Consider the following 14,606-nt stretch of genomic DNA (forward strand, 5'->3'; position numbering starts at 1 on the left):
AGCTCCCGTGATAAAGGGGCCTTCCTTAACTAAACTCATAAAGCACACAGCAATAAAAGTCAATCTTCTGTAAAATCCAATTAAGTCATTATCTGACTGATTGTATCTTTAATTGAAAACAGAAGTGACAGTAAATTTCTGTGATATATCAGGATCAATCGATACTGCTGCCCAATCCGCTCTGCGGCAGTGATTTATAATGTCAGAGCCATATAGGTAACTACACATTCTTCTCACTAAAACCACTGGGGGATGAAATTAAGAGTTAAGTGTGTTTAATAAAAAAAGGATAAAAAAAACCAAGCTGGTCAGGTTATTGATTATAGCAGATGGGGCAAAATCGAATAAATGTTTTCAGCGTCTTGGGCAAAGAAAATACAAGTAATTTTCATTTTTGGCTTTATGTGGTGCACTGTATTCACAAGCGGAGTGAAAATCAGTCATCAATAACAGTTTCTATTTTCCCAGGGCACACAGCTGCATAAACAACAGAGCACTTTAAATGAGCTTTCTTGGTGTTTTATTAAGACATAACAATAACTGCAGCTTTTGCAACATGGCATTTGAAATTAATCTCCATAACAGTCAGTCACAGTAACACAGTGCACAGACTACAGCAATAGAACCATTTTGTGGTACAGCTCACAACTCAGTGTTGCAATAATTAAGAACGTAAATTTTAACATGAACAAACTGTATAAATGGTAACACCTTCACTGTTCATAATCGGAGAAAGAAATGAGGGATGTTCAGTCTTCTTGCTTTTTTATTAAGAAAATAAAATACAAATAATGGCTTGCATGTGTAATTCAGCTTGCCTTATTTAACTGGAAGATATTTCATTTTCTGGGGTATAAAAACGATAAAGTACAAAATATGTTGCTGGATAATATATTTTCTTTAGACTGTGTCTAAGATTAATTGTAGAGACCAATTTGCAATGGATATGTGTCCAAATTTTTTTTAAAAATGTATAAAAAATTGCCCGAATCGTAGAGTGTATTTGTTAACGAAGGCAAGTTATCAAACATTTTTCAGGGGGTATTATTTTCAAGGGCAAACAGCGACAACTCTGTGGTATGCAAAGAAAGGGCAGAAGCACTCGGCTTATAAACTAAAGTGTGGTAAAGCACCTCTCACAATTCAAGGAGGTAGATAGTGATGCAAATCATCCAAAGTTAAATGATGCCCTTTTGCTGGTGGCTATAAATAAACAACGCACTGTTTGTAGTGAGATTGAAGCATAATTCATTAGTATTCCTTCCTGCATACTAACCCATAACTGCATCCCCTGTTGTCTGGACGAAAGGTGCTAAAAATGATCTGAGACTGAATATCATAGTATGGGTAAGGATCCATTTGCTGTACATTAATGCTAAAAAATCTGGTTGAAACATCTGTAGTTATTAAAGCAATAATAAAAGTTATAAAGCTGACATGTACCACAGATTGCAGTTTCGCATGTGAATGAACTCTTAGGGGAAAAAACAATCTTTTTAATTGTATAATGATCTAAACAGGTCTGGTTAGACATACATCTATATTTTTAAAAGTCTCCTGTTTACGCAAACTCTTTAACTCTCTGGTGATTATTGAAGGCATCTAAATGATTATGAAGGCATATAAAGGTCCTTAAGTAATTTGGGCTAAAACAAAATTTTTAAATATTTCAGCAAACTTCACAAAATTCAGTCACTAAAAAATGCAGCTATTGGGAGAAATCAAACTATAATAGAAATCTGAACTTGATGGTCACAACAATTTTAGCATATAATGCTGATCTCTTGAGGAAAAAAAACAAGGTCTTAGTACCATAGTGCCATGAGATAAGTCAAGTGCAGCTGGTATATTCTCTGAGACTTTTACTTGGCAGTTCCCTCTATGATGGAGTCCACAGTAAATGCTCCAGAGTCGGAGTTGGGCTCACATTCTGCCTTGTTCTCAGCACTCACCATAGGGTTGATGGGCATGCAGGCCAAGCTGGTGTCGGGAACTCCATCAGCAGAGAAAGCTGCAAAGCACAGAGGCTCGGACATGTGAACAATGCAGCAAAACTACTATTATTTATTTACATTTACATTTGTGGCATTTGGCAGGCGATGCACAAAAGTGCCTTGAAATCTTTATACATGAATACATCGATACTGATTCACTACATCGCAAACTAGTGAAAAGTCTAAAACTCTGTTGGGAGGTAATATAGCAAGAAAAGCATACAGACAAACTACTTTTATTTATTTATTTTTTTAAACAAGTGCTAGTTTATGTATTTCAACCAGCTTTTGATAGCCAGTGACTCGGCTGTTCTGACATCCAGGAGGAATTTCATTCCATCACCTAGGTGCTAGAACAGAGAAGAGTCTTGATGCAGACCTATCTTGTACCCTGAGAAAGGCTGGGACCAGTCAAGCAGTGCTAGAGGATCTGAGGGAGTATGGTGCAGTGCAGGGAGTGATAAGAGCTTTGAGGTAGGAGAGTGCTGGTCTGAATTTGGCTTTGTAGGCAAGCATCAGAAGTGACAAGAGAGTATATAAATAGTATTATGGCATATATAACACAGACTACTATAACGCCTTCATACTATAAACCATAAATTATAAAATTTGGGAGCATCACGATGGGTCTGTTTCTCTGCCAAGAGAATTTTGAAATTGCAAGTCAATCAGAGGGACCCTAATATTTTCAGGGATTTGCCAAGAAGAAGGGGCCATTTTAATTGTCAACAAATGCCTTGCAACATAGTACTAATATTGTTGCAAGAATATTAATTTCCTCTATTAATTTTGTCTAGGCTTATAAATATACTTTATGTGAGTATGTACATTTGAAGTGAATATATGTACTGAAAGTCTTAATAGTGTTTATATTATTAAAGTTAACATAGGTGATATATTAAATAACAAAAACAAGTGTCTGAATATTTACTTTTCCTCACTGTAAATATAATACCATCAGAAAAAAACAGGCCAAATGCCTTGTAGATTATATACTAATATGAGAAATGGGTGAGTGAAAGCATTTTTACTGCCTCAGCTTTGAAAGTCAGTGTACATGCGATCTGTCAGCTTTTTGCAATTATAATAGTGACAGCTCTCAACATTACAACAAAGTAGACAAAGTGCTCGCAAACATAAATCTGACGTGAGTTCAAGCCCCTTGGGCAGAACCATTGAACTTGATGTCATAGTGAGTGCTGGGCATGCACAGTATGGACAGTTGTAGAATGAGCAGTGCTGGATAAGCAATGTATCAACTGATCTTAGCTTTCTTTAACTCCCTCTGAACAAAACACAAGTAGGAAAATAATGGAAATGTTACTGGTGAGAATATAAAGAAGAATTTTTTTCTATAAGAGTTATTTTTTCCAACTGGTTATGCATTCAGTTTCATTGCACTCACAGTACAGACAAATGATTTGTGATGCTGATTTTAATTTGAAACACTGATAGCAAACACTATTATAATAATCCACATTACTATAAACACATGGATCATGGCTTGTGCACTGAACCAGGTCATTTCAATGCTTAACTAACAGCACATATAAAACTGATACTATAGTGTCTGTGAGGTCTATCAAAGTTACAATGCAAGGGGGATTACATAAATCTAATTCGGCTGCTTTCCTGACCTTCGTAACTCACAGGAGACAATATAAAGTTCATTTCTATACCACTCTTCCCTTTCTTTTCCTCCTTCTACCCGGCACTCTGCTCTGGCGTGGAGGTAATTAAGGAGCACTGGTGAAAAAAAAGGAGTAATTTTTCTCCTCATTAACCTTCTGATTGGTTTCAGGCTTCAGGACTCGGCACGCCGTCTGCAGTTTGTCACCCTTCCCAAACCAACCGATCGTTAATACTAATGTTTGTGTAGCTAAACTGTGCAGATGCTCTGTGAACAGCAATAACATGGTGTGAGAGAGATAAGGGATTTGGAATTAGTGGCTGTGTTAATTCTGAAGGAGTTCATCGGTGGAAAAAAACTGTGTTGTAATTAAAAGCAAAAGCACTTGCGGGTGACCGGTAGGTCATTTGTATAAAAGGTAAATAACACAGTGGGGCTTGTGTGGCAGGCAGACATGTTCTGTGTCACAGCTTTGTTCTGTTTGATCATCGCCTAATTGCCATTTAATACAGATGAATGTGGAGCCTGGCGAAAATGCTTTACGGTTCTTATAATGCTCTTAAATGATTAAGCACTTAAACAACGTTCGGAAAATCTAATAAAAAGAGATGTATATGAGTGAAATACAGTAACTGTAATTAAAAAAATAATTCCCTTTATCTATAGCTGATATCATGCATTTCATACAGAGGCATTATGATATACAGGGTTACAAAAAGTATTTCTTTGTTGTTTTGTGTTTAAAGAAAAAATGTTGAAGCCAAGATTTGGCAGGAACTCAAGTTTGTTTAAAAATCTTGTACACGTCTGTCATGCATAGAACAGTACTGAAACAAGAGAAGATTTACCCTTCTCGGCATTTAGAAAGAACGTATTCTCTTCCCTGAACTTTTGCCCTATTCACCTCTGTTCAACTGAATTTCTTATATTTCCAAACTATTAACCAGTCTTTGTGTGTTTTAACAAAAGGAAGTCTTTTTTTTTTGAAGCACATGAAAAGGGGAGGGGATAAGGTGAAAGGAGCTCAATCATTTCTGGCAGTCTGAACAAAAAGTGAACAAAAGCCCAGATGTGAGAGAAGATGGTAATTTAGGCCTGATCTATTGTGGATAAGGCTTTTCTGCCAGAGCTCATATACTACCTGCACAGGGCCATGAGGGTGCCTAATCCCTCCACTTAGATAAACACAGATACACACACTGCCATGCACTTACGTATAGGGTCTGTATAATTCGGAGAAGATAATAAGCAAGCGATCAAATAAACAATAAATAAATAATAGATAAGTAAAATGCATGTTAGCAATTTTAAAACATGATACGCTAGCATAATCTACTGTTTCAAACAATAATTAAATCTTAGTTATGTACTTTGCAAAGCTGTCCTCTAGGGTGGCAAGGAAGATATGAGGGCAGAAAGAGATGGAGGTCTGTCTTATTGAGCGACACGCACATCACTCTCTATCATTAGAGCTTTGGCAGGACTTTATGGGGCAGAAAATTCAGTGGAGACTTAAACCTTAAACAAACTCTGACTCCTCAAATCAGCCATTGGCTGCGTCTCACACAGACTAAGTCTGCCTTTTACTTCATTTGGATTACTAATTCATCTGCTCTCTTGTAAACTGGACACGAAAACAAATCATCATAAAATGTCTCTAATAAGTGAAGCACTTGTGTCAAAATATAATTTTGCAAAAAGGCCCAAGCAGCTGAACTGCATCACTATATTTTCAGGACTACCAATTGGAACCGACACCTCCAATGACCATTATTGGACTATTAGAGAACAGCATTAGTGGCCAGTAGTGTCTGACAGAAGGCATCAAGTGAGGGTCAGAGGCTAATTAAACACATAAGCACCTCCAGTCCCGCATTGTTAACCAATCTGTCCCCAGCCGGAGAGTGTCATTGAGAGAATTGACAGGCCCTCCTCCATGCTAAATCACTTGCACTCAGCCAGCTCCCACAAAATGACCTGTCCATCTCTGGACACACGCTCTGATCTGTCGAAACATTATGGATATACTATAATGACCTGAGACATGCAATCAATACTTTGAGGGATTTCATGTCATTCTTTTAAAATAGGTGAAAATAATTGTAAATGTGGAATTAGAGATGTGAAAATAAAAATAGCATCATGGGGTGGAGCACAGACTACACTCCCAAGGGTGAAATAAGTGTGTCATTACATTCAGATGGGGCTCTTAATGTCAGAAAGTCAGACAGAGAATTGATCAGAACCATATAAAAGAGGCGTTTCATTTCAAAACACTCCAATGGTTTAAAAGTAAACACAAAGCTGCCTTTCGGGAGCGTATAACTTCCTCAGCTCTTATTCCTCACTCAGTGTATGCATTATGATACCATATGGCACCATCACTGGTCAATGGTGGGCTTCATTATTAAACCCACTTGGATGCAGTTTTTAAATATTTGCAGGAAGTAATTCCAGCTTTATTAATCAAGGACTTGTTTCTATATTCACTGATATTGGTCAGTCTCTACTTTAGTTTGTTCTTTTCAACGTGCCTCTGTCTCAGTGACACAACCATTCTAAGCGCTGGACAGTGGCAATGGCTAGAGAAGAACATAAAGCAATGCTCCTTACACATTTAATCTCTTCAATGCCTCAGGCAAGTCTTAATGGTGATGTTCTACAACACATTACAACAGTGCTTGAGACCAGAGCAGGCAATTACACTGGTATTTAACCAATCCATAGAGAGAGAAAAGACAAAGCATTTAGCATCAGCAAGAGAGAGGGCAAGACAGCATGAAATGGAGGAGTCGCTAAGTGTGCCTTAAGCTTTTAGACGACAAACTGTAGTTAAACTCCAGTCATGGATTTCACCTCCAGGCTCACTCTAGCAAAAGAGTGTCATTTGGTGTGTTTATTGCTGTATCTATAAAATGCTACAAATAACTACAGTAAATTAACTCCTGATACAAGTCAAAACAGAAATCAACATTAATCATACGGAAAAACCTGCACATCATATTTTGCAGCTTCTAAGTTGGATGAACTGACATCACCTGACATCAGTGTCTGACCTCACCAATGCCTTTCTGGCTGAATAACAAAATCCCACAGTCACGCTCCAAAATCTAGTGTGAAGCCGTTCCAGATGTGTGCAAGTTAGTATAATAGCAAAGCAAACTGAACTTTTGGAAAAAAATCTGTTCAGAAATCATACGTGTGTGATGGTCATGTTTCCACAAACTACTAGCCACATTGTGTCTACAGTAGTCCCCCGTTTATTGCAGGGGTTACGATACACGGATGCCACCCCCAAATGCTTCTTTTTTTTAAATTGTTTAAGCCATAATTACCCTCCCACACTCTTTAAACACACAGAAATACATTTGCAAGCAAATAGCATGATGGATTTTGGGTAAATTCACATTCATAGTAAGTACTGTATGTACAGTAATGTACTGAACATTATTGTACTTTACTATATAGCAGCATAGCCTACGCTTATTTTTTTCAGTACAGTAATTTAAGTATTTACAAAACCTATAAGAATACGCAATATGTTACTGTTCTAAAGTACATACAGTACAGGTATTAATTCTGATGAGCCCTTCGACAGACTCGTTCCTCCAGCCTTAATGTATTTTGATTTTCAGCATTCCTGCACCCGCACTTTCCTAAACAACGCTACGTGTTCTTTTGTCTCTTCAGTAAATAAGCGGTACAGAATTTTTATATATATTTAACATTTTACTTCATTTTAATTTATGTTTCTATTTTATAATTAATAATTATACATACAACATAAAAACAATTCACTATAAGGTTTGCGGATACCGCGATATACCGGGAAAATCCGCAAAAAAAATTTTGTTATGTTCCAAATAAAAATCTGCGATACACCGGGACCATGATATATGAACCGCGATATAGAGGGGGATTACTGTATTATGTTTCATCCAGGAAATCATTTTTATGCTTGGAAAGCACAGAATATGGACAACACAACTATAAGGTAAAATAATTCAGCAACACAACCACTTATAGCCATATAAATTTTCACTCATCTGTAGACACCAAGATTCAGGATCTAACTTAGGAATATAAGGGATGCAAATAATATAACGAATATATCCTTCAGTGCGCTGCTCTGTCAAAAAGTCCAATCCGCTGTGTGGTACTAATATAACATGACAACTGCCACAGAGCTGCCACCTGAAATGGCATGAATAATTAGACCAAAATAAGCTAATTAATCATTAAAACACAAGGTTCCATTATTAATATTGCTGGAAGTACTGAAATCTGTGCCACGAACACTTTGATTTGTGCCAAAGCAAAACAAATTTCCATAAATCTTAAATCGTGCCACTTATGCATAACAGATTGTTACTTTACAGGAGAAAAGTTCACCTTCTGAGTTGGCATTATAGTAGAGTTAACTGCTCTGCTAGGTGTGATGTCAAGAGATGTTGATAAAAGCGGTATGGCTTCTCTGTTACATGAGACGTTACACCTCTTCCTGTTGAATTATTACCACTTCACTGCATTTACAGAAAGTTTTCATTGTTGATCCCAGAGTTTGAAAGAGTGAATAGGGCCTTTGATTATTGTGAAACTGTGTTTTTACAGAAATGTAGTTTGTTTGTACTTGATCTACATGCACTATTTTTCGTCACAGCTTGCGTTTTTGTTGGTTCCCATGTAATCTGAGTTCAGACTACACTGAAACTTCATTATAATAACTAGTTAAACAATGTGTTTTTTTTCCAAATTACATTTAAAAAGAACATTTTCTGGTAATAAATAAGAGAGTAATCAAGGCTAATATTCGTCATGGAAAAACTCATTGGCAATTACACTGCTAATTTCTGTAAATTTGTAGTCATTATAATACTTTATTTTTTATTCCTTTGGTAAAGTGGTGATTTGTGAAACATTATAAGCTTCAGCTTATAATTCAACATGAATTCAGCATTCATCTTCTAGCAAACAAATATCAAATTCTTTGGACAGACAGGAACACAGTGCAGGTGTGAATAATAATGGGATTCATCCATTACCCTTGTGGCTTAGAGACACAGCACAGGGAGCCTTCAGATCAATAAATATCCATAGCTTTGATAAGCTTTCCACTTTATTACTAGAAAATTAAAACATGTGAGATTGAAATTCATTGAATTTGTAAACATGACCAAACTACTAAAACCCAAATAAACGATTGGTAAAACTTAAGATTTACTTTCTGAATTTGCTTACTACATTATATACTGAGTGGTGTCCTTATTATTAAAACTGCACAGGACATTATCTCTCTTCTCTACACGAAACTTTTATCAATATTCAACAACAACAAAAACAAGAGAGAAAGAAAATGGTTAAACCTGTCTCGTATAACACTAAAATTCCAATATAACTCACAGGGAGCACATCATCTCGGAGCATGACGGGGCAGGAGGATGGGTTGGGAAAGAGATGTGGGGTGGATGTAAGCCAACCCCAGGCGGGTGATGGAGTGTGGTGTCACTAGTGGCGTGGAGGATTTACAGCAAAGCGCTGCTGACGAGCTCGCGGCAGTAAAGTGCGCACAGGGGCGTATTTCACAGCGAGCTGGCTTTTATGAAGAACACTTGGACGCCCCGGCAGGGCCGCCACTCGTGACGGATGGAGAAAGACGCATGACAAGCTTCATCATTGTTTGTAAATCTTAACTGTTCCCGCTCACTAACCCCAGAGGCAATTTTCCCGAGACACCGGCAGAGAGGGCTGCTCAGAAAGGACAGCATGGCATTCCTGAAGGTTATTTGGCCTCATATTTGGCCAACTGATTACTTCCCCCCACTCCACCCTCACCCCATCCACAGAGCAAGGGGGAAATAAATACACATCGTGCAGGGTGGGAGCACAGGAGGCACAGCAGGTGTATGGGGCACTCACAAGCCTTCTCATAGAAAGACATATGTCTACAAGAGCATTACATCTTAAGGACCAAAGATCAGACTTTGTCTGCAATATCAAAACATAACTTGGAGAGGAATTAGTACTAATTTACACCATATTCATCTTTGAAACAATGCTTGTGCAATGGCCCTGATAGCTTTTCGCTCGTTTTTCTCCCATAGACAGCTCTTTGGTCTTTATGTTGGTTTATCCTTTCTAGCAACAAATGTAGTTACAAACCAAGAGTAGACATTCAGAGCTGTTAACTGTTTGACGAATCAATTTAACAAGGCACATCTGGGCAACAAGAAATACCTGTGATATGTTCCAATATTATTGATCATTTGAAGAAAAAAAAGAGTGGGTTCACACAAAAGGTGCTATTTTCTACCTTGTTCAATATATATATATATATATATATATATATATATATATATATATATATATATATATATATATATATAGAAATTAAATCTATTGTCTCAAAATTCAAAAAATTGATCTCCAACCCAAATGTCATAGATAGATAGATAGATAGATAGATAGATAGATAGATAGATAGATAGATAGATAGATAGAGATAATGAACAGAACATAACATCTCCATCAGCTTGTCCATAGCTTGCACACCATGCCATCATTCTGGCCATCAACTGTGCTCAGGAACCTAATCTTTAAAGCTAATCAAGCCTAGCTGTACTGCCTGTACTAAAAATGATGACAGAAAGCATGCGAGATCTATCTGCACCACACTAGAACAGGCAGCAACTCTTTGCAGATAACAGACTTTTTCTGGCCATGCCAGCCTGACCACGCATGCAAGGTCATGGCCATGTCATTCTTAATAAGACCATCTAAACAAGGTAGCATGGGAGAAGATAAGCACAGCACAGCTAATTATTTTGATAATCCTCTTGTATTCATTGCAGTCTAAGTCAATATAAACTCCTGAAAGGTTATTCAAAGTGCCTCTGAACATATCGTTTTAAAATCTATGATGAATAAATCCAGTAATGTTTAGCGTTTTTACAGGACCCCCAAAATGCCTAAGGAGCCCAAGCCAAAACTATTAAAAAGGCATAAAGAAAGGCATCTCTTTAGCTGTCCATTTTTTATAAATAATGCATATGTGTCATTCAGCTATTCCATGCTAGCTGTGTAGTTAACTTTTATTAAACTAGCATTTGTCAAAGGCTTTAGTATTCAAGCCTTGAACTGTATTGTCATATTCACTGTGTTTTTTTTTAACAATGACAATACCTGTTAAATTATACCATGACAACCAGAAGATTATTAATTACTAACAATAGGAAGGGTTTCTAGCTGGCTTCATAAACAGATTCTGTGGCAACAAAATGACCATGTCATTGTCTATATGCATAATGGATGTATAAAATGAATTCATAAATAAACAGGAAATTTTGAATGAATAAATTTCACATAAACTCTAATCTGTATAGCCTGAATCTGTAAGGCAAAAGGATTTAATCTTTATAGATCACTTTGTTTGAGCACTGGGGTATTTAGTACATAAAACTGGTGCAAACAAGCCTCATATTATTTGTTTAATGCTAGTCACAGGAAACACCCATCACTCCAGCAACTGGGTAGTTAATATCGGTGTTTTGGGACCACCCAGACTGGAGCGCTTTTGTGCTGTAATGGAGCGTAGGACACCCTGGAGTGAGAGTGCAGGGGGACAGGCACCCTCATGGGTAAACAGCATGTAAAATTCATCAAGAACATGAACAGGTAAAGGCTTTCAAGAGATGGGGGAACATTGGGTCTATTACAATACAAAGCATGCAAGATGTTGATCGCTTGAGAATTGATGTTGATCACATCTCAGGTGATCAACATCTTGGATGCTTTTGCATTTGTTTATAAACTGATCTGCTCTGGACAGTTCATCAGCCTGACATTTGTGCGAATTTATGATATCTGTAACTAGAAACTAGAGTATTAAAAAAGTGTGACTTCTGCACTTGTACATGCAGCTCATGTCACTTTAAATCCCAAAGCCTAAGAACAAATGGCCATAATAAAAGTTTTACTTTTGAATTTATTTATTTGTGTGAATTTTATGGCGCTCTTGACTTGCAGAGTGAACCTCCCTCAGATGTACTTTGTGCACGCTGTTGATAAACTCTGGATAAAACTTTATGGGCCTGTGAGTGGTATGGGCATGTGTGTATGTGAGAGAGAAAGGAGGAAGGGGGTGGGAGAATGATGAGGATACTGACCTGCAGTTTTGGCCTCAGGGCAGACGTTATTGTCCTCCAGGGTGAAAATGGGGGGCATGCAGGCAGCCGTGCCCAGGCCCTGACTAAGGTAGGAAGCTGCAGAGTAGTAGGAGTGCATACGGTATTGCTGGGGCATGTTGTGGCTGGACAGACGGCTATCTCCACTGGGCATCTGCTTCAAAGTGAAATGATTCACGTACAGACACAGACACACAAACACCCACACAGGAATATGATTAATGGAACTGGGAATATGTAATAAGAATACAGTTATCTCCAAAATTACTGGCACCATTTAGTAAATCTGAGTATAAAGAGCTATGAAAAAATGAGAAATCTGTTACTTAATCAAATTTATAATAAAAATTATTTTAAAATAAAGCCAATAAACAGCAGCCCTAGGAATTCTCTTAAAAATGCAACTGAAGCATGTTCGTTGAAAATGGGTTCTATGTTCAGATACAACGACTGGTGTTTGGCATTAAAAAGAAGAATGGTTACATAAAAAAATCCTGACTGTTAATTATGGTGGAAGTTCTATGGCACTGTTTTATTTTCTCCCCAGACCCTTGGACACCGGGCATCCAGTACTTGAATATTTTAAATGAAAACCTGGCTGTCTCTGCCAAGACGGTCCAACTGGGTCAGATCTTTCAGCAGGACAGTGATCCAAAACATACAATCAATTCCACATAGAATTATTTCAGAGCAGTCTCCTGAGTTTAAGAGCACGTATCACAAGAAAGGACCTAAGACCCTGGAGGATCTGGATTCTATACTAAGAAGTGATCTCAGTGAACCTTGCTCTGTGTCTGAAAAGTTCAAAAAGTCAAGCACTGTACAATAAGACTCAGACATGACTGGGTGCCAGTAATTGTAATACATATGGTTTAATACATGGTTTTATTTTTCTTAGAATAAGATTTCTCCTTCAAATTTCAGATTTACTTCACAATACTCTGATATATCCAACAATAAATCTGGAGCTGGTATGTACATGTTCATACATAACATGTATGAACATGTATGACATATGAGTATGTCATAGATAATAGAACATACTGGGTTACAAGTGGGATCAACTCAAATCAACTACATATATATATATATATATATATATATAAAAGAAAACCTGCAGGAAATCTGTTAAATATCACAGTACATAATACAAATACGTGCAACACAAATTACCAATACTGAAAAGAAGCCTGCTATTTAAAACAAAGTTGTGCATGTCTCATCACGAAATGCAAAAAGCAAGATATAGTCTACAGCCCTTACAAGTCACACCTGGCTTCTTAGACCAGATAAGTTATTCCCCTTAAAATAAACAGCAACACATCTCTGGTCAATTTTCTCCCATCTTTTGAGAACTTTAAAATGAGCTGTCTAGTCAGCAGCAAGCGGTTTGAAGGGTTTTTCAATTCCAGCTTTATGGAATTTGATTTCTGTCAGCCAGTGATATGTCACCATTTATTGTTCACCCCATCAATTCCAGACAGCTTTATAAACTGTTATTTAAGCTACACTGGGCTTCTCATATTGCCTATGACAAATACAACAAAAAAATGAACTGTATTTTTCTGGACATGCTCCACTGAAACATGCCCTGAAAAACAGAAATACACATGGCTAAGCATCTGAAATGTGCCCCAACAGAAATTAAGATGTACTGCTGAGTACAGTTCGATTTTTACTGCTCATGTTAATCTAATTTAATGTTTTGTCAGACTAATTCAACTTCATGGTCTTTAACTGCTCTCATTAATTAGTATTAGTATTTTATTTGACAACTCTCACAATCATGCACAAACGTGATATGCTCAGTTTAAGCTCAAGACAAACCTTTCAGACATTAAATGAATATTCATATACTTCTACATTATGTAGGAATTCATCTGCGTATATATGTTAAAGTCTGACTTTCCCTTTCAACAAGAAGAAAGTTACAGTGGCATATTAACGTGTGGATGCAGTGCTACATTTGGTGTGAACCCTTCAGTACAGCCCCCATTAATAGGGGCTGGCTCATCTCCCTTACCTCCCTCAGAGGGCTCTTATCTGGCACCATCAGCTATCTGGATCCTCTACGCCACCCTCATATTTTCATTCTCCACCTGCAGTGCAGCTTAGCCCTGCTTGATTGAGATGGTAGAGGGCAGGAGATGGACGTGCTCAGATAAAGACAAGCTGGGGAGAATTTTCTTCACCCACTAACTTTTCCCCTACAGAAACGCTAAACCGATTTCTATCAGCCTCACTTAGGGACTGTAGACCATGGTAACGGATTATATTCTTAAGGAAATGCAAACTATTAAAAACGGATCTGCTTAAAATGTAATAAGATTTAGTAGGAGCATTTCAGAATGACTGTGCAGGCTGACTGCAACATACTCAAAGCTTTGTCATACTCGACAATAGCAAAAATGAAATGTCTCCAGCTGAGTGGTAAAGCTAAAGGCTAAAAAAAGACCATATAAAATAAGGTCTTACAAAAAAAAAATCAAAAAAACATCAGTTCCACCCAAACAACATCAGCTCACATCTGGTCCATCTTTGTTTACAACACAACACGCTGTGAAAATAAATCCTTGCAATCTAGCAGGTAGTGCCATTATGCATAATGAAATCAACATTAAAGTATTCAAGCGTGCTGAAACACTATAGCAATATCATTAACCTTTGCAATTCAAATGGCACAAAGAAGTGTGACGAAAGCAGTGACCGTGGTGCAGGATGTTGCTGTCAGGCACCCTATTGCACACACATGCTGAAATATGGCTCCATCAACAGCCCACGTGGACATACCAGTCATTGGTA

General features: G+C 37.5%; 1 protein-coding gene across 3 annotated transcripts in view; it reads right to left on the minus strand.

Annotated features, from left to right (window-relative positions):
• The window catches only part of dmrt1 (doublesex and mab-3 related transcription factor 1), a 33,515-nt gene that overhangs the window by 13,069 nt on the left and 5,840 nt on the right, over positions 1–14,606 (minus strand). Inside the window, exons 4-5 of one of the 3 annotated variants that reach the window (XM_058375483.1) lie at positions 11,787–11,958; positions 163–2,011 (exon numbers count right to left, since the gene is read on the minus strand). In XM_058375483.1, coding sequence (XP_058231466.1) covers positions 1,863–2,011; positions 11,787–11,958 — 321 coding nt within the window. In that variant the 3' untranslated portion in view covers positions 163–1,862. Of the gene's footprint in view, positions 1–162; positions 2,012–11,786; positions 11,962–14,606 lie in introns of those variants that run through there. The other 2 variants (XM_058375482.1, XM_058375484.1) reach the window with 2 other exon arrangements.

Source organism: Hemibagrus wyckioides, linkage group LG22 (genome assembly GCF_019097595.1).
Source record: "Hemibagrus wyckioides isolate EC202008001 linkage group LG22, SWU_Hwy_1.0, whole genome shotgun sequence".
NCBI lineage: Eukaryota > Metazoa > Chordata > Actinopteri > Siluriformes > Bagridae > Hemibagrus > Hemibagrus wyckioides.